Raw genomic sequence first — 25,933 nt, 5'->3', positions numbered from 1 at the left:
AGGCGTGAGGAAGTTGGTTTTACACCCGAAACATTAACCCGTCTTTACTCTTTATAAATGAGGTGGAGATGCCGGTGATGGACTGGGGTGGACAAATGCAAGGAATCTTACAACACCAGGTTATAGTCCAACAATTTTATTTTAAAATCACAAGCTTTCGGAGATTATCCCCTTCGTCACCAGGCATTTTGGCACCATGTTAAGAAAGCACTTCATGGAAATGTGGAATCAGTGGGCGGAGTTGAACGCACAGACAGGTAGGGCTGTCAGGGACTGGATACTGATAAACTCTAAGTGATGCCATCTTTAGTCCTAATATCTCCTTCTTCAGCTTGTTGTCAATTTTTTGTCCGAATACGCTCCTGTGAAGCGCCTTGGGACGTTTTACTACACTAAGACCCTATATAAATGCAAGTTGTTGTTGTTGATGTCATCATCTCTTAGTCAGCACTTTAGGCATTGTGAATCACCTGCAGGGAGACAAAGGTTCAGTTAAGTTGTTCTCTGAGAAATGCAGAGGTGTACTGACAGTGTAAGCTGAAAGCAAAGCAAATGAAATATTGATTGAAAACTTTTATTTATGCATAGGTGAAAGCAAAATAAGAAAAAGGGTTTGAACCATTATATTGTTGCAATAATTTCCTCACTGAGTTGTCATTCATTTGGTACATGAAACATTTTGAGCCACTATCTGTTTTGTCTCCCTTTGCTTCTTTCCTCAGTCTATTTAATTCTCCTGCTTCTACACATTTCTCTTACCTAGTCCTCCTTCCCATTTAACTTTACTTCGATTTATCGTTCTCTTTAAGTTTCTTTGATGTCTGTCAGGTGCTGTAACAAAATGGCTGCTAAGATTTTTTGATGACCAATTTTTTTAATGTGGCCCAGAAATGGGTATTTGCAGAAACTCCTTGCTGTACTCATTTTTTGGGAGTCAAGATTCCTGTGGAATACAGGAATTGCTATAGAAATGGGAGAACTGTAAACATGACCACTCAGTAATTTTGCATCGTTAAGGTACAGTTAGCAGGATTGTCTCGTGAGTTGTTCTTGACTTGCTATAAAAACTTGACAAAAATACCCTGTAATTCGAGCAACAAATATTTTCTGAGCAGGGGAGTTCTCCTCAATAGCTGAAGGTTGTTGCTTCGTTCCAGAGACTTGTGCACATAATCCAGGCTGACACTTCAGTACAGTACTGAGGGAGATCTGAACTGTTGGAGGTGCCATCTTTCAGATGGGACATTAAACTGAGGCTCCGTTTGCCCTCTTAGGTGGATGTAAAAGATCCCATGATACTATTTCGAAGAAGAGCTGGGGAGTTCTCCCTGGTGTCCTGGTCAATATTTATTCCTCAACCAACATCACTAAAAAAACAGATTATCTAGTCATTATCATACTGCTGGTTGTAGGACCTTGCTGTGCGCAATCTGGCTGCTGCTTTTCCTACATCACAATAGTGACTACACTGTAAAAGTATTTCGTTGGCTGTATAGAACTTTGGGACACCCTGAGGTCATGAAAGGCACTTTTTGTTTCAAACTCCAGTAAAAGATGGAATTGAATTCTGAACCCATGCAGTTCAAAGCACTTTATGTTCTATGTCCATTATCCAAATCCCCAACCATTATACACCCCGGAATTAAATGCAATTGGTGTTATGTCCACTCCTGTCTAACTGGTTTTTCATTATTTGTATTCACTTATTAACGCAAATGGATAAATCTTAATGCAGTAAAAAGCTAAATCATTTAGTGATAAATAGTCCTAATTTATTTTTTAAAAAGCTTGAGTATATTTACATTGTTTGGACTTGACTGTACAAATGAACAATTAACATTTTAGAATGGACAATGATTAGAATATAGCTATAAACGATAAAGCTATACACAGAAGAAATTTGTCCTGATTTCTTAATGGAACCGGCCTTTACATTCAAGGTATAATCTGGTTTGGCATGGTTGTGTGAAGCTAAAGATATTGCATATTAATGGAGTTGTTGTGCCCATCGACCTAATCACAAGTTGATTACAGCTTTGTGTATACAAACAGTGATTAATCATGTGCCGTGTGATGAATCAGCACACCCCATGTTATTCTGGATGTGCACTAGGACATCTATGGATCATAATAGTATTGGATAAATAAAGAAAAGAAAGAACTTGCATTTATACAGTGCCGTTCATAACCTCAGGACGTCCCCATGCGCTTTACAGCCAATAAAGTATTTTTGAAGTGTAGTCATTGTTGTAATGCAGGTAACGCAGTAACCTATTTACGCACAGCAAGGTTCCACAAACAGCAATAAAATGAATGACCAGATAATCCGTTTTTTTAGGTGTTGGTTGAGGGATAAACGTTGGCTAAAATACCAAGAACCTCCCCTGCTCCTCTTCTAGATCTTTTTTTATCATAAAATATACTTTATTCACAAAATTTGCAGCAATACATACAATACAGTTGTCATATCACATTCCAAACGTACACAATACAGATTATACAATTTGCAGGTTACGTCAAGTGCAGTTCAATGAACACATTGTACGTAATTACAGTTCATGACACTCTAGGGTGCCTCATTGCAATACACTCAATACAGATTATTGATTACAGATTCATTACAGGTGCATTACATCAATTTGAATTTTACATTCTGCCCGCTCGGACCACCCGAGAGGGTAGACAGGGCCTTGGTTTTTATCCGAAAGACGGCACCCCTCAGTACAGCACCTAAATGTCAGCCTAGATTATGTGCTCAAGTCTCTGGAGTGTTGTTTGAACCTTCTGACACACAAGTGAGAGAGCTACCACTGAGCCACGGCTGACATCTTATCGAGTACAATGCTGTTTGGTGAGATTTTTGTTGTTAAGATTACATCGGAGATTTTGTTTTTTGTATTTAACATTGTAACCAATTACAAAATGGTACATTTGAGATGCATTAATTCTGTCCTCTCCCACCTTACCCCACCAACTCCCCCCCCCCCCCCCCCCCCCCGCAAAAGTTGGTGCTTAAATTGGGACAGAGAGCTGACTACAACGCTTTTGACTATCAAGAACTAATCATCAAACTACAGGGTGACTCAGTGGAGGCATATATTATCATCCACTCATTTAGATATGACCAGATTTCTAAATATGCTCCTTATCTGCCCAGATGCAGACTGCTTCCTTGCATTCCTTTAGAAAATAGATTAAACATTCCAGACTGTTTAGACTCGACGTAGGTAACAGAAGCAGTGAAACTTTTCCTCATTGAAGATATGCAGTCCAGAAAGCGCTGCCAGGGAGGTGGCTGCTGAACTTCATGGGTGGAATGTTCCCTCGTTCCGTGCCGCTGGTGGGGCTCGAGGTTCACTTACTGGAAACTCATGGGTGTTTTGCCTGCAATTTGCCCTCCATTTCATGTTGAGGTCTACAACAACAATGAGATTTGGTGTTCTTAAATAAATAGGCCAGCTCCATCTTGGCAGCAGGATAATACATTGGGGTGGAAATGGTATGCGTTGCGCCTGTTTTTTGAGCGTAAAACGGCTGCAAAAGCAGACCAATTTCCGCAGGCCTTGGTCCCACTGCTAAATTAGTGGGGACCAATTTTTGGGCTCCCCAGGCAGATGTCTAAAACAGGCGGTAGGCCCCTTCTATATGTTAATTTGAGGCATAACGCCTGTTGAAAGAACCCTTGAGAAATTAGTTCCCAGTCAGTTCTCAGGATTCTTCAGCAGCCCCCGCCAGCCAATAGTAAGTATTTTAATTTTTTTATTTTTTTTTTACACACTATATGTGACTCCAGTCCCACACCAACATGGTTGACTCATAACTGCCCTCTGAACTGGCCCAACAAGTTGTATCAAAAACTGCTACCAGCGGTTCAAGAAGTAGGCCCTTCTCGGGTGAACCAGGGATGGGCAATAAATGCTATCCTTGTCAGTGACGGCCTCATCCCGAGAATTAATTAAAACAAACCCTTGGCCTCTGCCATGGGTACAATCTATGAATATCCCCTCTCAACATGCATCTCCATTTGTCCTGTTCCTCATCTACCACCAAGAAAGACGCTTGAGAAGCAAATTGTAACGTTGCATTACAGTGGTTTTTTTTAAAAAAACCTAGTTAGACTTAGTTTAATTTATGTGGAGAACATGGTTTCGAATATCTGAAAAAATGTGAGTTCGACTAAATAAAATTAGATCTGCCAACCAATAATTGGATTTAATTGCTGTTTTTAGTTTGTGTGCGGTTACCAATTATTGCACCGACAATAAATGTGCGCTGGTAATATAACACTGTGTTAGCAATTCCCATTCTGCAGGCAAGACTGTAAAATTATTGCCCATTTGGAAATTTTCTTCCCCACCCATCCCCGCCCTCTTTCCCGACAAGGCCCAACAAGCCTTTTAATTAGGCCTGTGTCAGGCTGGACCCATCAAGCCTCATTCATTTTTATTTGGGGATGGTAGATCTCACTCTTGACATTTCCCCCTGACATCAGCAGTTCTGTGGTTAGCAGATGTCAAAGAGACCTGTTAAAATGGAGGCTTAGAATTACCTAATGAAAATACTAATAAGTACCTGACAGCACCCTTGAGTGCTTTCAAGATTTATTATGTCCCTGAGGAAGACATGCTGAGTACAAGGTAACACCTGAGCAATGTAACTGTAACCACAAGGGTTAGGGTAGTGACCTTGATGAATGGCAAAAATTCCCTACTGTTTGGCCTAGCCCTTAAATAAAATGTAGAGCAACAGTGTGAAAATTACCTCTCTACTCTGCTTTTGTAAAATTTTATACTGGCCATCATTTCTTCAGTACATAAAAACAATTCTGTCAATTTGACTTCCTAAAGACCTCCAACCATCTGCCTTTACACAGTCATTATAAAATTGGGATGTTAGTATCCTTATTGGCTTCTCATCTTGTGGGGATTTTGCTGAGGCTGATTCATCTGTTTCAGAACAAGTTTGTCGAACTCAGACATTCAACTGACTCCGAGAACCTCCAACCCCTTTACAGACTTTTTTCTTGTTCAGACAATTGCTGATGCAGGATTTTTTTTTTAAAAGCTCAATTTGTACCAGTGACTGGATTTGGCTGGTTGGTTAAAAGTAAAGTTTCTAGCTTTGATATGCTCCTTTAATGTTTTTTGTTTGCCCATGGGGACCAGATTGCATTACAACCAACACCACAGCGCGGTGTCAGGTAGTAAGTACCCTGACGTGAGAAACATGGTGTCACTGTACAAGTACTAAAAATACCCATATGTTCCATTGCCTGTGGGTTTGGACTCAGTAACAAACCAGTTTGTATTTAATTAACTAAATACATAGACCGAGGAAAATGACAAGTTTTAAAATACTAGTCTGACAAACAGGCTGCTCGGTTTTTCTCACCAAATATCAGAATTTGAACAGTGGTCCATATGCTCTTCCTGAATGCTGAACAAAAATGTTTAACTGGGTGCTTTGGTCGTTCTTGTTTTCCTTATGAAAAGAAAGAAAGACTTGCATTTATAAAGTGCCTTTTACTACCTCAGGACTTCCCAAAGCGCTTTACAACCATTGAAGTGCTTTTGAAGTGTAGTCACCATTGTAATGTAGTAAACGCGGCAGCCAATTTGCACACAGCAAGGTCCCACAAACACCAATATGATAATGACCAGATAATCTGTTTTAGTGATGTTGGTTGAGGGATAAATATTGGCCAGGACAACAGGGAGAGCTCCCCTGCTCTTCTTCAAACTAGTTACATGGGATCTTTTACGTCCACCTGAGACAGCAGGTTTAATGTCTCACCCAAAAGACGACACCTCCGACAGTGCAGCACTCCCTCAGCACTGCACTGCATTGACAGCCTAGATTTTTGTTCTCAAGTCTCTGGAGTGGGACTTGAACCCATAACCTTCTGACCCAGAGGCGAGAGTGCTACTGCTGATCCATGGCTAGCATTTAAGTTGGGGGAATATTTTTAATTAAATGTTTTATGAGTGCATTTACACTACAAGTTTAATGTCGGTACGGTGTGGTTTTGGCTTTGCAGTGAGACGATGAGTGGTATAAACTTAATCTTGAGACCCAATTTGACACCAGAATAAAGCAGTGTGACAGTCTCTCCTCCAGAGGACTATGCTCCATTTTGTACCAGTGTCAGATCAGGTCTTGATTCCAGATTCAGACTCTGTTTACACTATAATTCAGTACATAGGAACAGGAGTAGGCCATTCAGCCCCTTGAGCCTGTTCTGCCATTCAATTAGATCATGACTGATCTTTACCTTAACTCCATTTACCTGCCTTTGCACCATATCCCTTAATACCCTTATCTAACAAAAATCTATCTAAGCCAAACTGCTTAACACCCACACTCTAGTTGGAATATAAACACAGCCTAAGATTACTTAATTGTGGGTGTAGGGCCACTAAGATAACAGAATAATTTTCCACGAATTGTAGCCTTCAAGGAAACCCAAGGCTACTACAGTATTTACATAGATAATTGAACTCCTGACAGACTGGTACACAAGGTGTCAATGTGGGAGGATATTAATTACCATTTTACTCTATACTGGTGATGCAGTTTCATGATCAGCTAAACTGATAGCTCAATTTAGGAACATAGGAACAGGAGTAGGCCATTTGGCCCCTCGAGCCTGTTCCGCCATTCAATTAGATCATGGCTGATCTGTATTTTAACTCCATTTACCCGTCTTGGTTCCATATCCCTTAATACCCTTGCCTACAAAAATCTATCAATCTCAGTTTTGAAATTTTCAATTGATCCCCAGCCTGAACAGCTTTTTGAGGGAAGAGAGTTCCAGATTTCCACCACCCTTTGTGTGAAGATGTGCTTCCTGACATCACCCCTCCAATCATCCCAATTTCCTCCCATAACTGAATTTTCAGACGTTGAGTGTGTCATACAGTGAGTGGAAAAATCTGAACTATTCACTTTACTTGTCCAAGTAAACTTGAACCATTTGGCCTCCTATGAATAAGTCACAAAAAGGGATTAGATGCCTAGCAAACTGGATTGTTGTTAATTTAACCACTTTTTAAAAGACAAACTAGGTGTGGTCAGTCCAGAATTGTTAAAGGCCTCTCACTCACTGTAAAATAAATTTCTTTTAAGAGGTGTGTCTTAGTGGGATGTAGGAAAGTAACCTATCTGTGCAACACAAAGCATTCTGATTTGCTGTAAGCTCCCAGGAACCAAACAAAAAATACTTTGCCATTCACTGTCCCTGAGCACATCTCTGACAGAAACTGCTTCTAAGTCCTTTCAATGGCTATATTGCTTCCTTACCCACCCCATTAAGTACCTCTACAAGATTAATTCGTAGCATGAGACAAAAATAGATCAAATCACAAAACTAACCCAATTACTCACCCAGATCATCGTAAAAATTCTTCCAAACATTTATCCATGCTACCATCCTCCCCCTCACATACCTACCCTTCTCTCAGGGCCCCAGCTTCCCATCTATTCCCAACTCCAATTTTTCATCTCGACCTTCCTCTAATTATTTCTGTCCTCTGTACGTGTATGAGATCTCGGCCCCTCACTGCTTCTTTGGACAGAGTGTTGACACCACGTGCCAGTCAATGAGTTGAAGGCAGGGCAGGACTTACGACAGGACTCACAGCAAACAGTCTATTTTACAGCAAACAAAGTCTGTTTACTCAGCAAACAGAGTATATTTAAACAGCGCACGACAGCAAACAGTCTACGGAGTCTATTTAAAGAGTCTCTACGAAATACAGCAACCAGAACTCATAACTGAAATTACAGCAACTTCTCCCGATAAAAGCAGGGTGATTTCTCCAGCAAAATGCAGTAAGTGGAGGATAGTTACATACAAATTATGTGCGTAAAATCAATCACTTACAGCAGTGTGGACTCCAGGCGTGATTGACGGGCGAATTACTCAATCATCTCCATTCTGTCCTGCATTAGTGGTGTCACCATATGCAGCCACCTTTGGGGCCTCTCTGCAGGCACCTGACATCTTCACATTGTGCGTGTACAGTCCTCCCATCCCCTTCCCAAAATCTTTCCAGCAACTGCTCCTTTGCATTCGCTGCCTCACCGCAACAGAAACCTCCAACGTGTGGAGTTCACTCTCAATCCCACCCTCTCTTCAAAAGCTTTCCGCTTCTTTCCCAATCATCCCACTGTCAATCTACCATAAAGCACGCACACAAAATGTAGTTGGTATCAGAGAAGAAAACGCACTGTTTTTAAAATCCAAATCTCCAGATCTTTGTACATCTTGCGTCAGCTCTGTTTCTCTTTTCAGAGGAGGCTCTGCAAGTTTCACTTCAATTAAAGAATGGAGGGTATGTCATACTTCTGATTTTCATTTACCCTCCCAAGTACATTATACTCCCAGATCAGCCCCCTCAAGTTCTCCGACCACTCTTCCCCCTCCACAGCTGCAGTACCATAATCTCGAACTTATCATGAGCAACATCAATGGAGACCCACCGATGCATTTAAAATTAGAGTTTCCCTGTGTTTTGAGGTGAAACCTAAGTGATAATTTAGCCTGTTTGATGATAATTGTACTTTTTTGTTTAGTGTGAGGAAATTCAAAAGACGTATTGAAAAATTGCACCTCACTTCAAAACTGAGTTAGCCATTCTCCATCGGACTTAAAGAATCAAGTTACTGTGTATGTGTGTGTCTGGTGGGGTGGAAAGTATGATAGAATATTCTATTCTAATCAGTAATTCAACAAAATCTTTGGATAAATCAAATGTGCAGAATTTCATGAACGACTTGGAATCCACACTGTGCAGCTGACCTTATTTATTGGGCAGTGAGTACATGGAGATCAATTTCATTTCTACATGCAAATTAGGAACTGATATTTGCAATGTAAAAGTAGCAAGGACTGGTCTAGTTTCTTTTGCTGTTGGGTGGATAGCAGTGGAGCTGCCATTCAGTGCAAGATCGTTCTTTACTGCATGTGATCTGTTTGAAGGCAAAAATTGAAAGACCCGAAGGGATAGTTTCATACATTGAAAGTGTCCCACCTTTCGTTGTTATGATCTGGAATGCACTGCCTGAAAGGGAGGTGGAAGCAGATTCAATAGTTACTTTCAAAAGGGAATTGGATATATACTTGAAAAAGAAAAAAATTGCAGGAAAGAGCAGGGGAGTGGGACTGAATGTGTTAATGACCTAGCTATTTGTCTCCATCTGATAAAGATAACAGTGTTTGATGGCTGGCCCATTTCTATTCAAGAAAACCCCATTGAGACACCTGGTCCCTTACTGTTCAAACGAGCTCCAGCATCTCCCTCTGATAAGAGACAGAAAAGGTGCAGGAACTTTGCGCATTAAATCTTAGAATTGCTAGTTCAATTTCATATTAATTGTAGCTTAAAGCAAGAATCCCCTCTGGGGAAAGTAGAAAGGAATTCCGCATTGTGACCGGGTTTTTCACAAATACTTTAATCCGCCAAAGAAACATGTGGTCAATCAGGTTGGCAAGGTATGGGAAGGGAGCCTAAGCTCGCAGGTAAAACCTCTCCCATTTTGAACTCAGAACCAGTCAGATGCAGAGGGATGATTAACCGGAAAGTACCATTTAGCCTGCTAACAAAGACAGTGTAGCATGTCTTCATACATTCAATACAAGAAGGGTGGTTAACTATCGTGTGACAGCCAGTTTGATTGAGGCCAACAAATTTGATCATTTTGAGTGTGGTGGTGGTTGTCAGCTAAGTGAACAGTTTAAAATTGAAATAATAGTTCAAGACAATGACTAAGCATTAATAAAGTTATAAACAAGCTTTTAAAATTTGCTGATTGTCTTTTTGCTTTTCACAGTGACCTTGACAGTGACTTCCTACTTGTGGCTTTTCTTAACATTTTTGGGAAATAGGAAGAACAAACTTGCATTTATGCATGGAGTACTGCGTACAGTTCTGGTGCCCTTATTTAAGGAAGGACATGCTTGCATTGGAGGCAGTTCAGAGAAGGTTCACTAGGTTGCTTCTGGGTATGGAAGGGTTGTCCTATGAGGAAAGATTGAACAGGTTGGGTCTATACTCATTGGAGTTTAGAAGAATGAGAGGAGACCTTATTTAAACATACAAGATTCTGAGGGGACTCGATAGGATAGATGCTGAGAGGATGTTACCCCTCATGGGGGAATCTAAAATTAGGGGGCATAGTCTCAGAATAAGGGGTCGCCCGTTTAAGACGGAAATGAGGAGGAATTTCTTCTCCCAGAGGGTCGTGAATCTTTGGAATTCTTTACCCCAAAAAGCTGTGGAGGCTGAGTCATTGAATACATTCAAGGCTGAGTTAGACAAATTTTTGATCAGCAAGGGAGTCAAAGGATGTGGGGAAAAGGTGGGAAAGTGGAGTTGAGGTAAAAATCAGATCAGCCATGATCTCATTGAATGGCGGAGCAGGCTCGAGGGGCTAAATGGCCTACTCCTGCTCCTATCTCTTATGGTCTTATTTATGTAGCAACTCAACACATCCTCAGGACATCCCAAAATATTTCACCACCAATGGGTTACTTTCGTGTGTAGCCGCTATTGTTATTTGACAAAACAGATCTCTCATATGTTTGGTTTGTGGTAATCAATCTCTGATAGTGGAATTCTGTTGGGAGGGGTGTTTCTCAATAGGGAGAGAAGGATCAGAGAGAGAGAGTCGCTCCACCTTACAGCAAATGATTTAGACCAGCATAAGCAGAGAGCTGGGAATGAGCTGTGAGTCTGTTGCCTCAGTTGGGTTGGTGTGTGGTCTGGGAAAATCTGAATAGAGGAAAAGGAGAAGGCAATTTTTCTTTTTATATTAAAAAAAGGCCAAATGTATATATTGTAAATCCACCAAAACGTAAGATCATCTCAATGCCAAAATGTATAAGCAATCTGACCATTGTAATCAAGAATCGGGCTAAGTTGCACATCATTGTTCCATCATGATATTATATTAAGGTCTACAGTCTGACTTTTTATTCCAGACAATGCAGCGGTGATTAATGCAAACCCTCACCAACTACTTTTGTTACCTCTACATAGCTGTGGCTAAGCAGTGGCACTCTCACTTATGAGTCAGAAGGTTGTGGGTTCAAGTCCTACTCTAGAGGCTTGAGCACAAAAATCTAGGCTGACATTTCAGAGGAGGATTAACCCTTTTAAATTTTTAAAAATTCTCTACCATCACAGGTATGAGGAACATTAAATGATTGAAATCTGGACCTCGCTCCCTCAAAAGGCTTTGGCTGCTAGGATAATTGGAACTTTCAAGACTGAGATAGATATATTTTGGTTAGGTAAGGGTATCAAGGGATATGGAGCAAAGGTGGGAAAATGGAGTTGAGGTACAGATCAGCCATGACCTAATTGAACGACAGAGCGGGCTCGAGGGGCTGAATGGCCTACTCCTGTTCCTATGTAGAAAAAGAAAAAAAAACAAAAAACTACCCAGAACAGAGAAACCGAAACCATTCAACTCCTTTAGGTTTAAGTTAGGGCCAGACAAACCAGATGATGTAATCTGCTACACAAACCATTCCAGTCAGGGTGTGCAATTCTCGATTGCATTGGAGACACCTGGCAATATGTCTGTCTGTGTTGTCCGTTCTAATTAAATAAAAGGATTAGAAATGCCTTCATGTAATTGGCTGTGTCGTTCTGAATAGAAAGACTTCAGCTCACTTCAGGATCTGTCCTGTTTGGTAGCAGTGCAAGAAAAATAGCTGTCTTGCGTAGACTCCACCCTTGAAAACTAGCCAACAGCTTAGAATAATTTGACATAACCCCCTAGAAATTACACCTCAAGAATAGCACTGTGACATGTGGAACAAGTAGTTACATGGGTTTGATGTTTCCCACCGACAAAATACAAAGGCTGGAATCATTGCAATTAGCACTAAGAAAGACTAAGAGGAGCCTGTTCTGATCTATTAACAGCCAGACTCGTATAGGAATGGACCGAGGGGAGAAAGGGGCCCAATCTGTGCTGATTTTTGTCTGCTAACCTGTATCCTTATCTAACCTGATAACATTTCATACAAACATGCAGAAACAAGTTCCTGTTCTGATTTTCTCTTTTTAAAATGCACGTTTTCATTCAGCCAACACTAAAATCAGTTTACTGCTCCCTCTCTGTTGCTATTTGTGAAGTGTTCAGGAAAGATAGGGAAGGAAAGAAAGGAGGAGTGGGGTTGGTGGCAGTATTGTTTAAGGAGAATATTGCAGTGCTGAAGAGAGAGGATGTCCTGGAGGGGTCAAGGACAGAATCTATTTGGTTAGAGTTAAGAAACAATAGAGGTGCCATTACACTACTGGGTGTATTCTATAGGCCCCCAACTAGTGGGAAGGATATAGAGGAACAAATTTGCAGGGAAATTACAGAGAGGTGCAAAAGCTAGAGAGTAGTGATAACTGGGGGCTTCAACTATCTTTAATATAGACTGGGATAATAATATAAGGGAAAAAGAGGGGGAGGAATTTTTTAAATGTCTTCAGGATAACTTTCTTGACCAGTACGTTTCTGGCCCAACGAGGAAGGAGGCATTGCTGGATTTGGTTCTAGAGAATGAGGCGGGCCAAGTGGAGCAAGTGTCAGTGGGGGAGCAGCGATCATAGTATCATAAGGTTTAGAATAGCTATGGAAAAGGACACAGACCACTCTTAAGTAAAAATACTCAATTGGAGGAGGGCCAATTTCAGTGGGATGAAAACAGATCTGGCCCAGGTAAATTGGAATCAAAGATTGGCAGGCAAAACTGTAATTGAACAATGGGCGGCCTTTAAAGAGGAGATAGTTCGGGAGTCTAGGTACATTCCCACAAGAAAGGTAGGGCAACCAAAGCCAGAGCTCCATGGATGACAAAAGAGATAGAGAGTAAGATGAAGCAGAAGAAAGGGACGTATGACAGATGTCAGGTTGATAACCCAAGTGAGAACCAGGCAGAATTTAGAAAGTTCAGAGGGGAAGTGAAAAAGGAAATAAGAGGGGCAAAGAGAGAGTATAAGAATAGACTGGCGGCCAACATAAAAGGGAATCCAAAAGTCTTCTACAGGCATATAAATAGTAAACGGGTAGTAAGAGGAGGGATGGGGCTGATTAGGGACCATAAAGGAGATCTACTCAAGGAGGCAGAGGGCATGGCCGAGGTATTAAATGAGTACTTTGCATTTGTCTTTACCAAGGAAGAAGATACTGCCAGAGTCTCAGTAAAGGAAGTTATGGTTGAGATACTGGATGGACTAAAAATTGATTTAAAAAAAAGAGGTTCTAGAAAGGCTAACTGTACTTAAAGTAGATAAGTCACCTGGTCCGGATGAGATGCATCCTAGGTTGCTGAGGGAAGTAAGGATGGAAATTGCGGAGGTACTGGCCATAATCTTCCAAACATCCTTAGATACGGGGGTGGTGCCAGAGGGCTGGAGAATTGCAAATGTTACACCCTTGTTCAAAAAAGGGTGTAAGGATAAACCCAGCAACTACAGGCCAGTCAGTTTAACCTCGGTAGTGGGGAAACCTTTAGAAACAATAACGACAGAATTAACAGTCACTTGGATGAATGTGGATTGATTATGGAAAGCCAGCAGAGATTTGTTAATGGCAAATCATGTTTAACTGACCTGGTAAAGTTTTTTGATGAGGTAGCAGAGATGGTAGATGAGGGCAATGCAGTTGATGATGTGTATATGGACTTTCAAAAGGCGTTTGATAAAGTACCGCACGATAGGCTTGTCACCAAGATTGCGGCCCATGGAATAAAGGGGGCTGTAGCAACATGGATACAGAATTGGCTAAGAGCCAGGAAACAGAAAATCGTGGTGAACGGTTGTTTTTCGGACTGGAGGGAAGTGTACAGTGGTGTTCCCAGGGGACAACTGCTTTTCTTGATATATATTAATGACGTGGACTTGGGTGTACAGGGCACAATTTCAAAATTTGCAGATGACACGAAACTTAGAAGGGTAGTGAACAGTGAGGAGGATAGTGATAGACGTCAAGAGGATATAGACAGGCTGGTGGCATGGGCGGACACGTGGCAGATGAAATTTAACGCAGAAAAATACGAAGTGATACATTTCGATAGGAAGAACAAGGAGAGGCAATATAAACTAGAGGGCATATTTCTAAAGGATACAGGAACACAGAGATCTGAGGGTATATGTGCACAAATCGTTGAAGGTGGCAGGGCAGGTTGAGAAAGCGGTTAAAAAAGCATACAGGATCCTGGGCTTTATAAATAGAGGCATAGAGTACAAAAGTAAGGAAGTCATGATGAACCTTTATAAAACACTGGTTCAGCCGCAACTGGAGTATTGTGTCCAATTCTGGGCACTGCACTTTAGGAAAGATGTGAAGGCCTTAGAGAGGGTGCAGAAGAGATTTACTAGAATGATTCCAGGGACGAGGGACTTTAGTTATGTGGATAGACTGGAGAAGCTGGGGTTGTTCTCAATGGAAGAGAGAAGGTTGCGAGGAGATTTGATAGAGCTATTCAAAATCATGAAGGGTCTAGACAGAGAGAAACTGTTCTCATTGGGGGAAGGATCAAGAACCAGTGGGTATAAATTTAAGGTGATTGGCAAAAGAACCAAAGATGACATGAGGAAAAACTTTTTTGCACAGCGAGTGGTTAGGATCTGGAGTGCACTGCCTGAGGGGGAGGGGGTGGTGGAGGCAGATTCAATCATGTTCTTCAAAAGGGAACTGGATAAGTACTTGAAAGTAAAAAATTTGCAGGGATAGGGCAGGGGAGTGGGACTAGCTGGAATGCTCTTGCATAGACCTGTCACGGACTCGATGGGCCGAATGGGCTCCTTCCATGCTGTAACCTTCCTGTGATTCTATTCAGGAAATATTTATTCAGTTTGCCAAAGATATTGGATATATACTTAAAAAGGAAAAATTTGCAGGGCTACGGGGAAAGAGCTGGGGAACAGGGCTAATTGGTAGCTCTTTCAAAGAGCCAGCACAGGCACGATGGGCCGAATGGCCCCCTTCAGTGCTGTACGATTCTAAGATAATCTTCAAAGAAACTGCCTTTAACTTCAAAGGGAAATGTATCCTTTGAACAGGTTGGTATTTCAGTGCTCTGCTCTTCTGGCATTTAACTAATGTATGTTTGGGTTGCACAGAAGCTTGTGTATTACAGTAGGAGGCTGTCATTGCAAGGTTTGACCAGTAGGAGCCAGAAGATGGTCTCTCTTTTAAACAGTCATTACCATTGTATGTGTTGTAGTTTACTACTTGCGTTATCAATATCAAAGGGGAAGAAAAGGTTAATTTTTCGTCAGACCTAAAACATCATATTTTCCTCCTGCAGCTACTGATGTGCTTGCTGTGCATTTTGTTTTAATTTTACACTTGAGGACATGTTAATATTACTACTGCTGCTTTCTTCCCCCCCTCCCTCCCACTTTGTATAGGTCGTATTTCTAAATCAAAAATTCACGTGTTAACTTCATGATCCCTCGTCTAAGTATTTACCTTAGAACTCTTTGGCGTGCGATGTGAAAAAAGCTCCAAGCACTTTGGCTGGAACACCCGATCTACTTGTTAAAGAGGAAGTACATGTTCTCATGATGTGGGTGATAAAGCGAATGACTGGAATACCTTATTTTAATTCTTTTCTCATCTGCTTTCAGGTGGTTTGGCTGCAGTTATTTACACAGACACGCTTCAGACAGTTGTCATGATTATCGGAACTGTGATACTGACCATTGCAGGTATAGCTGGAGCATTGCTTCCTTGCAGAGTTCCCAAATCTGGTTGTACATATTTCTGAAAGTTTCATCACATGACCTCCCACCTCCAACCCTCCACCCAGTCAAACAATCTTTTTTCCCCCATCTTGAATATTTTTATAAATATGATAAACGAAAGTGATCAATTTTTTATGCCCCTGTTATTTTTCTAATGGGTTTGCTCGCAGCAGTGTCCTGGAGATTAACCTTTAATTCCTCCGAAAGCTTGTGATTTTCAAATAAAACTGTTAGACTATAACCTGGTGTTGTAAGATTCCTTACATTTGTCCACCCCAGTCCATCACCGGCATCTCCACATCATGGAGAATCCAGGACAATCCTGGAGGTTGGCAACCCTATTTTCGTGACACATGGGGGGAGATTTTCATTGGAAATGGGTTGGCGGGGGGGCGGTGGCAGTGAGTGGAGAGGTGGTAGTTTATTTTAGCCCTGCAAGAGGTTTGAGAGTTGGAATCCCTGTATTTGTTGTGATTTGAGTTCGACCCAGTTTCACTGGTTCCCAGATTAGATACTGGGTTGACTGCTTCACAGTAGCTCAGCAAGAAAAGCGGTCGGGACCATCCCCATTGAAATGTGCCGACTGTTGGCCAATGAATGAATTGCCAATGGCTGTACTCCCAACACATCTGACACCCAAACTGACAGAAAATAAGTGGCCAAAGGAGGGAAATCAGGAAGCACTCTTTCACCACAGGTAGTAGAAATCTGGAATTCTCTCCCCCAAAAGGCTGTGGATGCTGGGTCAATTAGAGCTTTCAAGACTTTTTGTTAGGCAAGGGTATTAAGGGATATGGAACCAAGGCAGGTAAATGGAGCTGAGGTACAGATCAGCCATGATCTAATTGAATGGCAGAGCATGCTTGAGAGGCTGAATGACCTCCTCCTGCTCCTAGGTTCCTAAAGAAGATGGGAGAGAAGGCTAAGTATGAAAACATTTTTCTCAAACTTATTTTTAAACAATATAGAAGTTCTTCAGTAGATCAAGAGTTATACAGACAAGAATTAGAGAAAAAAAGTGAAGAATTTTGAGCCAATTTTTTTGTAGATAAAAATTTGGAGACCGGTGTTTTGAAGATAGATCATACATTCAGCTCATTCACGTCATTTTGAAAGAAGGGATTTATTGCACATAAGCATCACCAAATACAAGATACAGAGCACAACTGGCTACTGCACAAAACCCTGAAATAAATCCACAGGTTCTATAGATAAAATAGGCAAAAAAAAAAAATTATTTTAGCAGCTGTACTGTAACATTTTAAAATTTATTTACAAAAAACCCCACTTATTTACATTACTCCTGTAGCTTTTAATAAGATCGGAGGGTACCACAACCTGGAAAGTGTATACCTAAAGGCGGTTCCAACCAAGATTATTCCCAATACAACGTGCCATCTCCCCAGGGCTGATGCCATGCATCTCTTCAGAGATCCGGTGACAGGAGATCTTCCATGGACCGGCATGACTTTTGGATTAACCATACTGGCGACGTGGTATTGGTGCACAGATCAGGTAATGTAAACATAAATACACCTCATTCATTTTCCCTTTTTACATAGTGCCGGAAGCAGCATTATTTTAAATACTGGGATCATCCTGAACCCCACAGCTTAATTGTCTGCCGATTGATCGCTCAGTTCACTGCGCTTGATCGTCACTTTTGAGTTTTGCGCAACTCCTGTTAGTTGGCAATTTCATCTTTAAGTTCTTGTATATTTCTAGTTTGGAGATGGAGAGTCCCAAAGGAGTAGTTGTCCTATTTAAAGACGTGTTTGGAGATGAGGAGAGTCCTCTTTGAGGGGCACAGTTGTTGTAAGGTTTGGACTCTGCCGTGCCCAGCCCTGTTGCCGAATCTACGCTGTCAAGTTTCTTCTGTTGGTAGAATTTTGGCACCGAAGAGGACAGCATGCCCTTTCGGTAATTTTTGTGTGACAATCTTGAGCACAGGAGGCCCATGGGTTTGGACATCACTCTACTTCTACTTTTGTTCAAATCAGGGCTCCTTGAAACACTGTGGAGGGGACGAAAACTCCGAGTGTCTATAGTTGACTTAAGTATGGGAACCGGTGGCTTTGAGGCAAAAAATGGTCTGTTTTTCTGTAACAAAGAAGCATTTGAATAGATTAGTCGGAAGCTTTGGAAGGTAAAGTCTCTGGGATTACTTTCTATCTGGCTTGATATTTGTTTTGAATGTGCTGCTGTACTAATGTGAAATGTGGTGGTTTGATGTCTGTGTACTTGAGCTTATTTTCTCAAGTACGCCTATTCTACAAACAAACCTGGTAGATATTACAACATTAGGGAGTAGCCATTTTCCAGTGTTAAATCATATGTATAGACTTTCTGCATTTTATTTCAACTTTTATTTCAGTCAACCGAAACATGCCACATCATCATCTCTTCTGAAAAAGACAACTCATTAAATAAAATTATTTCACCAGCCTATTCTAGGACTGATGTTTTGTGTTCATAAGTTTTGTTTTATAACTATAAATATAAAAAGGCATTACGTCCCCTCCCGTACCCTTCGGGCTTCCAACTTTGCTCTTTTGTCCATCTCCCCTCCCTTTGCCCCACCATTGATGGCACACCCTTCTACCACCTCGACCCTACTCTCAGTAACTCCATGCTCACCTTTTAAAAGCCTTCTCAAAACCCATTTTTCTACCAATCTTTTGGTCACCTTTCCTCAGTCTCCCACTATAGCTCAGTGTCCATTTCTTTATCTATTTTCTCTCCCCATCCCTTGAGACATTTTCTACAATGAAGACACTATATAAATCTTAGTAGTTCTTATTGTGTTTTATTTCCTTCTATCTATTCATAGTACCTTTTGTTCAAACCTGAGTATACTTTTGTGCAGTTCTAGACAGTTATTACTCATACTAATATAAGGCACAGGAGTAGGCCATTCAGCCCCTCGGGCTTGCTCTGCTATTCAATTAACTCATCATGGCTGATCTGCACCTCAACTCCATTTTCCCGCCTTTGCTCCATATCCCTTGGTGCGCTTACCTAACAAAAATCTATCAATCTCAGTCTTGAAAGCTCCAATTGTCCTCCAGCATCCACAGCCTTTTGGGGCTGCAACTATGCTTTGTTAATAAGGAAGGCAATGGTTATTTGATTTAATAAGCTGTCGAGAGTGAATTCTCAATGTAACCACGTTGTTTTTCCAAATATGGCCACCAACAGTTATTAAAATGTTATTGCCCAAATGATGTTGCCGCCCTCTCTTCATATGAATGTTTTTTATTGAAGAGATGAGTTGAATGGATAATGAGAGAACCACAACTTCTGTGGAGCAGTCAAATAAGAACTGTGCAGCAAGTTAAGATTTCTAATAAAATTCAGGATGTTAAATAAAATGTTAATAATACATTCATCATCAAAGACAGATAAGGTGTCTTAACGACTCATCACATGTAATTGGGGCCCAATCATGTTGCAGCCAACGAGGATTTTTAATGGCGTAGAAAACCATTCTCCTTTTCTAAAGGAGATAAATTAATTTATGGATCTGCTAGTGGTCATAAGGAATGTTACAACAAGTTCCATCAATGTTGAAACGAAGAACCATGAGTAGATTCGAGAATTAATAAGCTTCGTGTCATTGACTTCATAATTAAACAGGCCAGAACATTTTTTATAGCCCACAGGATAAAAGGGGGAAAATCACTTTATATCACAGGCGGAGCAAAGTATTTAAAAATAGTTTCCCTTAATGGGAAGTCCCTTCATGGAAAAATATTTGTTCTTAGGTGTCATAGAATAATGCAGCACAGAAGGAGGCCATTCAGCCCATCGTGCCTGTGCCAGGTCTCTGAAAGAGCTACCAATTAGTCCCATTCCTCTGCTCTTTTCCCGTAGCTCTGCAAACTTTTCCTTTTCAATTATATATCCAATTCCCTTTTGAAAGTTACTATTGAATCTGCTTCCACCACCCTTTCAGGCAGTGCATTCCCGATCATGACAGCTCGCTGAGTAAAAAAAATTCTCATCTCCACCCTGGCTTTTTTTGCCAATGACCTTAAATCTGTGTCCTCTGGTTACCGACCCTCCTGCCACTGGAAACAGTTTCTCCCTATCTACTCTATCAAAAACCCTCATAATTTTGAGCACCAAAATAAAAGTAGACCAGTTGTTAGATGGTGCAGAGCATGTACTATTGTTTCACCGTCAGCTTGGAGGGGGTGCATCGCAGGTTCACCAGAATGATACCTGGGCTAAAAGGGTTAGTTTGGGGACAGGTTGCATAGTCTAGGCTTGTATTCCGTTGAGTATAGAAGATTAAGGAGTGATCTAATTGAGGTGTTCAAGATGATTAAAGCATTTTTATCAGGCAGATAGAGGGAAACTATTTCCTCTGGTGAAAGTGTCCAGAACAAGGGGACATAGTCTTAAAATTAGAGCTAAGCCGTTCAGGGGTGATGTCAGGAAGCACTTCGTCACACAAAGGATAGTGGAAATCTGGAATTCGTTCCCCCCAAAAAGCTGGAAGCAAGGTGGGTAAATGGAGTTAAGATACAGATCAGCCATGATCTAATTGAATGGTGGAACAAGATCGAGGGGCTGAATGGCCTACTCCTGTTCCTATACTCCTTCCTATGTTCCTAGCTGTAAATAAATCTATGGAAAATACTTCTGATTTCTCAGGTTATTGTGCAACGGTCTCTATCTGCGAAGAATCTTAGCCACGCGAAGGGTGGCTCTATACTGGCGAGTTACCTCAAAATGCTGCCCATGATTTTCATTATAATGCCTGGAATGATCAGCCGTGCTCTCTATCCAGGTAATAGAGTTCTACCTTTCATTGTTTGTGAGACTAGCTTGCTTGAACCTTTTCCTTAAGAAGATATATTTATGGCTTCATACTTTTTGCATTTGGGTATGGATGGAAAATACATTTCATCTCAAGTCACGCTTTATTGAACAGCAAACTTAATCATATTTTAAAACTTGCCTAAAGCATGATTTTTAAAAACCACAAAACCATTGAACTTTATATATTACTGCCTAAACAGTTGCATTAAATGTAAGAAAGGGTGCAGAGGAGGGCCACTAGATTAATTCCCAGTTTGACCCATCTTAGTTATCAAAGGCTCAAAGAGCTGGGACTCGACACTTTAGAGAAGCGTAGACTTTGGGGTGATTTGATCGAGGTTTATAAGATGAAGAAGAGAATAGATTGTGTTTGTGTAGACAGCTTGTTTCAACCAAATAGGTTAGGGAGGACCAGGGGTCACAATTACAGGTTATACAAGGTCAGATCGAGGTTAGATGTCAGGAGGTGGTTCTTGTCCCAGAGAATAGTGGACATCTGGAACAGGCTATTGGCTCATGCGGTGGACACCAATTCACTGAATTCCTTCAAGCGAGAGCTGGACCTGTTACCGACTGGGGCGGAGATCACCTCGTACAAAAGGTAGGTAATGCATGACATTATTCATGGCCAGAGTGACCTCCTGGACTAGTTTTGATCACCTGAGAGAGGAATGTTCCAGATTTGTTTTCCCTGTTTTTATGTTTTTTCGCCTCTCCTAGGATATCACATGGCTTTCTGGGTGGGGTGGAGTGGGGAGTGTATATGTTGTGATGCACAAGGCATCACAGTTGTGTGGGACAAGCTGGGTGGACCAGAGGTCGATTTCCTGTCTGTCGTTGTTCATATGTTCGTAAGATGTACACAGATTGTTGTAACCTATGAATCTGGTGGTGTCAGTCATACACCAATGGGGTCAGCCTGCAAGGTTTTCAATCTTAGTCACTCTATGGAAGAGTCATAAATGCCACCTTTATACCATTTTTACAGTTGTTAGTAATGTATTTATTGATATCTTGCCCTAGTTAACTGGAACATTTCGTAAGTGTCATATAAGTTATAAAGCAGTGTCACATTTTGTCAAATACCACTCCTGTGATGCGCCTTGGGTCATTTTATTATGTTAAAGGCGCTATATAAATGCGAGTTGTTAATAAGTAGGTGAGCTATTAATTAATTGCTTTATTCTGTAAGGTTTTCTTTCCATATTAACACAATAGTTAGTGTGAATGTTTGTTTTGCAATATGGGTAAGGATCTCTAAATGGAAAATCAGGGTGAAAACAATTAACACTACATTAGTTTGGGTCTGTCTTTAAAATAATTCTGCAAGCCATGGATGCCAATGCTCAAAAATCTGATTAATATTTTCAACTCCTTAACTTGCTAAAAGACACCGTGGGCTAAAGAGTAGGGCAGACTTCCTCTGGCTTCCTCGGTGGTGATTATACGGCTGTCGTTGGGAGCTTGCTGTTGTCATGTTTTTTTTGGAAAGTATGTTGTCTTAGATTTGGAGAATCGACACTTATGAAAAGAATAACTAAGGTAGGGAGGAATTAGCACCCTGTTTTTCCTTGCTCTTCCTAAAATCAGAATAACCACTAACGGGTCATCTTAAGTATTTTGCAGACGTGCCCAATTAAAAGTGTGGCATTCTCAATTCCATAAATAAAGCTTATGTTAGGTAAAAGAATTGTAGAATTACTTTTTTTTGTTTACCACCAATAAATGATTGAACAAGATTTCCTGGTTACAGATGTGCCCAAGGTAAAGGTACAGTGAATTCACCCCCCTTTAAAAGGACAAGGACATTTTGCACTAACATCACTGACCAGTATTTAGGCAGGGCTGCATTGATACAGATCTGCATTTTCCAATTGAAGTCGTAATATTAACCTGTTGGGCATCTAGTGGATCTGATATTTATACAGTGACCTTATTACTTCTGTGTTATTTGATCAGGTAGCCCATTAAACAAATATCATTCAATGGCTGACAGAGATAAATCCTTCATTTATTCTTAAGCACCGCCCTGGAAGTGGATTCATTTTCTATGAGCCAGCTGCTTGAGTTTTGAGTTAGACATCAGGCGGTTTGTGGTCATTAAGGCAGATAGCAACAAGTACCTTCTGTTTCCACCGAACAACTTAAAAGTGAGGAACTATAGTGAATACACAAACAAAGGAAGTATGCAACTAGAAAAGGCATGTTGGATCACCAAGCCCATCTTATACTTTGTCACCTAGCTGCATAACTTGGTAAATTATAAGACTTATCACCTGCTGTAGTGTTTACGGATAGTGTGAAAAAGAGGGGACAGAGAGCAGAATTAAGTGGTATTGTGGCCACCGGATTCAAACAGGATCTCTAGTTTATTCCTTCCTCAAAACAATGACACACTTTACTTCCCTTTCTCCTATAATCCATAAGCTTTTAAAACCCAACATTTGTCATCGCATAATTGGTGATTTACCTCACCTTCTACACTTTGAGCTCGCTGGTGTCCTGCACTATGGGCCTTGGCCCTTCACCTGGATTTCTTAAAAAGAAATGTGCCTACATTAAACAAACGTAAGGAATCTTACAACACCAGGTTATAGTCAAAACTGTTGGACTATAACCTGGTGTTGTAAGATTCCTTACATTTGTCCACCCCAGTCCATCACTGGCAGCTCCACATCATACATTAAATAAAAATTGTGAAACACCAACTTTAGTTGCCTACTGACTGCACCAAGGCGACTGTTGCCAGGTAACCAAATGCAGCAGCCAATTTTGCACATAGCAAGGTCCCACAAATAGCAACTAAAATGAATGACCAGTTAATCTGTTTTTTTCATTGTGTTGGTTAATAGATGAATATAGGCCTGGATACTAGGAAAACTCCCCTGCTCTTTAGCAAATAGTACCACAGCATCTTTTACATCCACCTAAACAGGCAGGTGGAATTTTGGCTTAATGTTTTATCCAAAAGGCAACACCTCTGACAATGCAGCACTCCCTCAGTACTGCATTGAAGTGTCAAACTAGATTATGCGCTCAAGGCCTGGAGTGGGACATGAATCTATAATCTTCTGACTTAAAGGCAAGAGTGCTACCAACTGAGCCGAGCTGACACTTCATATTACTCATCGGAGTGATGGTTCCTCTCATTAGTTTTAGCTTTATCAGCTGACTTTTAGTTTTAGCTTTATCAGCTGACTTTTAGTTTTAGCTTTATCAGCTGACTTTTCTTTACCTCACCGTTTTAATAAAAATTACTCAATACAGGTTTTAAAAAATTGATTTCACACCATTCACTTGGTTTCACTAGTCTATCTGTTGTTTTATTGTTATTGATGTTCCTACATGAAAAAACGTTCAACAAAGGGTATTTTAATCAAAAGAAGAGAGGATCGAAGAAGCTGGAATTATATTTTATTTGGTTTAGTGTTGGTCAGTGTTTAGACAAAAAAAAAATTCAAGTATAATATAGGTATGATTACATGACAGCATTGGGAGGAAGAAAACCCATTTTCATCCTGTCCTTCCGGAATATCAACCCTACTTCCCATTCTACCCATTTCATAACAGAGCCCAGTGTCTTAAACTCAACCACTCATCCTGGCCAAATGTTTCACCTGGTAATCGCCTTCTCTGTAAAGAAGTACCTCCTCACACTTGTCCTAAATTTTCTCTTCTCAACCCTGAACTAGTGCCGCCTTGTAATGCTGTCCTGGCGGATCAAAATATTGCGTCAGGGTTACTTTTTTTTAAACTCATTAAGTATCTCGCATACCTTGATGGGGTCGCCTCTGAGACCTCTCATTTTCAGCCGAAAGGGCACTCGCTCAAGTTATTCCTGGTAATTTTTAGGTTTTTTTCCCTCAACTTGCTGAGATGTAACTATTTAAAAATTTCCAAATGAACAACGAAGTATGTGCAGGCACACAACACAAGATGAAAAACATCTGGCAAATGTCATGTGCACTGATGTACAGCACAGAAAAATGTACATAGGATTTTTTTTAAATGACTGGTCTTATTACTGGAGTCTTTACTGCTACCAAAAGCATACAGTCTGGAAGCAATCCAAATTAGGCGTACTTCAATTGGCCTGGTTTGATTATTTTTTTGGCTTAATTCAAACATTTAATTCCAGCGAGATAAGGATAGAGCAATATGCGCTGACTAATCGAAGAGGCAGTTCCGATCATAGATCAGTATTACAGGAATGTGAAGATAAGGAAATGGGTGCTGAAACAATAGATTCCTCTATTAAACAAGACATGAGATCATTCTGATAGCTAACTTGCACATCAGGCTCTGTTCCAAGTTTGAAGTTTCCAAACCAAGGCCAGATTGTCCATCACTGCACATCACCCAGTTGCTCCGAAGAAAATCATTTTTTTTTGAGTGGGAGGAATTTTTTCATTCATCTATATTTATTAGATCTATACATTTTTTTAAAAGAAAGCAGATTATCTTGTCATTATCACATTGCTGTTTGTGGGATCTTGCTGTGCGTAAATTGGCTGCCGCATTTCCTACATTACAACAGTGACTGCATTTCAAAAAAGTACTTTAATTGGCTGTAAAGCGCTTTGGGACATCCTGAGGTCATGAAAGGCACTATATAAATGGGAGTCTTTCTTTCGTGCATTACTTAAGCACATTAAAGAGATTTTAGTGCTTATTTTTGCCTTTGCAACCATGGGCCTGTGACATGTTCGGATTCCACCCCAATTAGCCAGTTTCTCTGAGGGTTAATGCACTCTATGACCCCCCCCCCCTCCACATACAGGATTCCAGATATCATGGGGATAATTTTAACCTAACCCGCCCGTCAGGAAACGGGCTCGGGGGCAACGCTGGTTGTACACCCTGCCCGATTTTACTCTTCATTGAAGTCAGTGGAGAGTAATATTGGGCAGGGTGTAAAACCAGTGATCCACCCGATCCCGTGGGATTCCCGCCTGGCGAGTTAGGTTAAAATTACCCACCATATCTCAAATGTCATGGATCTCTTTCTCGTTCTGAAAATCTTGACCCTATGACCTGGAATTCTCACTGGGAGTGAAACACTTGCCGATATATTCGGCTATTGTGTAATATTGAAGCAAGTCAGGGATGAACCAGTTCTGAGTCATTTTTCTTTCCTAGTTATCTTTTAAAGCCTGTTATCACTATTGTTTTGATTAAAATATGCAAGTTTACAACATAAATATTCATACTTATCTCCTGGATTTTGCCAACCAGTTACTGCATACTGTTGAATATAGTGACTTTAAATTTTTTTATGGAAATGATTTTGCTACTTGGCTCAAACAATGATCAACACAATAAAGCTGTTGGCACACTTAAAATGGGACCCAGCT

The 25,933-nt window shown here is 40.8% G+C and overlaps 2 protein-coding genes across 2 annotated transcripts in view; one reads left to right on the top strand and one right to left on the bottom strand.

Moving 5' to 3' along the window:
• slc5a10 (solute carrier family 5 member 10) overlaps positions 1-25,933 on the top strand; it is a 92,968-nt gene that overhangs the window by 15,297 nt on the left and 51,738 nt on the right. The window contains exons 7-9 of the mRNA XM_068003434.1: positions 15,636-15,716; positions 17,062-17,267; positions 20,412-20,547. Coding sequence (XP_067859535.1) covers positions 15,636-15,716; positions 17,062-17,267; positions 20,412-20,547 — 423 coding nt within the window. The remainder of the gene's footprint in view (positions 1-15,635; positions 15,717-17,061; positions 17,268-20,411; positions 20,548-25,933) is intronic.
• Positions 16,860-25,933, bottom strand: part of LOC137340723 (protein FAM83G-like) — a 37,759-nt gene continuing 28,685 nt past the window's right edge. Inside the window, exon 5 of the mRNA XM_068003433.1 lies at positions 16,860-17,852. Coding sequence (XP_067859534.1) covers positions 17,394-17,852 — 459 coding nt within the window. The 3' untranslated portion in view covers positions 16,860-17,393. The remainder of the gene's footprint in view (positions 17,853-25,933) is intronic.

The sequence above is a fragment of the Heptranchias perlo genome, chromosome 22 (genome assembly GCF_035084215.1).
Source record: "Heptranchias perlo isolate sHepPer1 chromosome 22, sHepPer1.hap1, whole genome shotgun sequence".
NCBI lineage: Eukaryota > Metazoa > Chordata > Chondrichthyes > Hexanchiformes > Hexanchidae > Heptranchias > Heptranchias perlo.
This window is presented reverse-complemented; position numbering and strand designations above follow the sequence as displayed.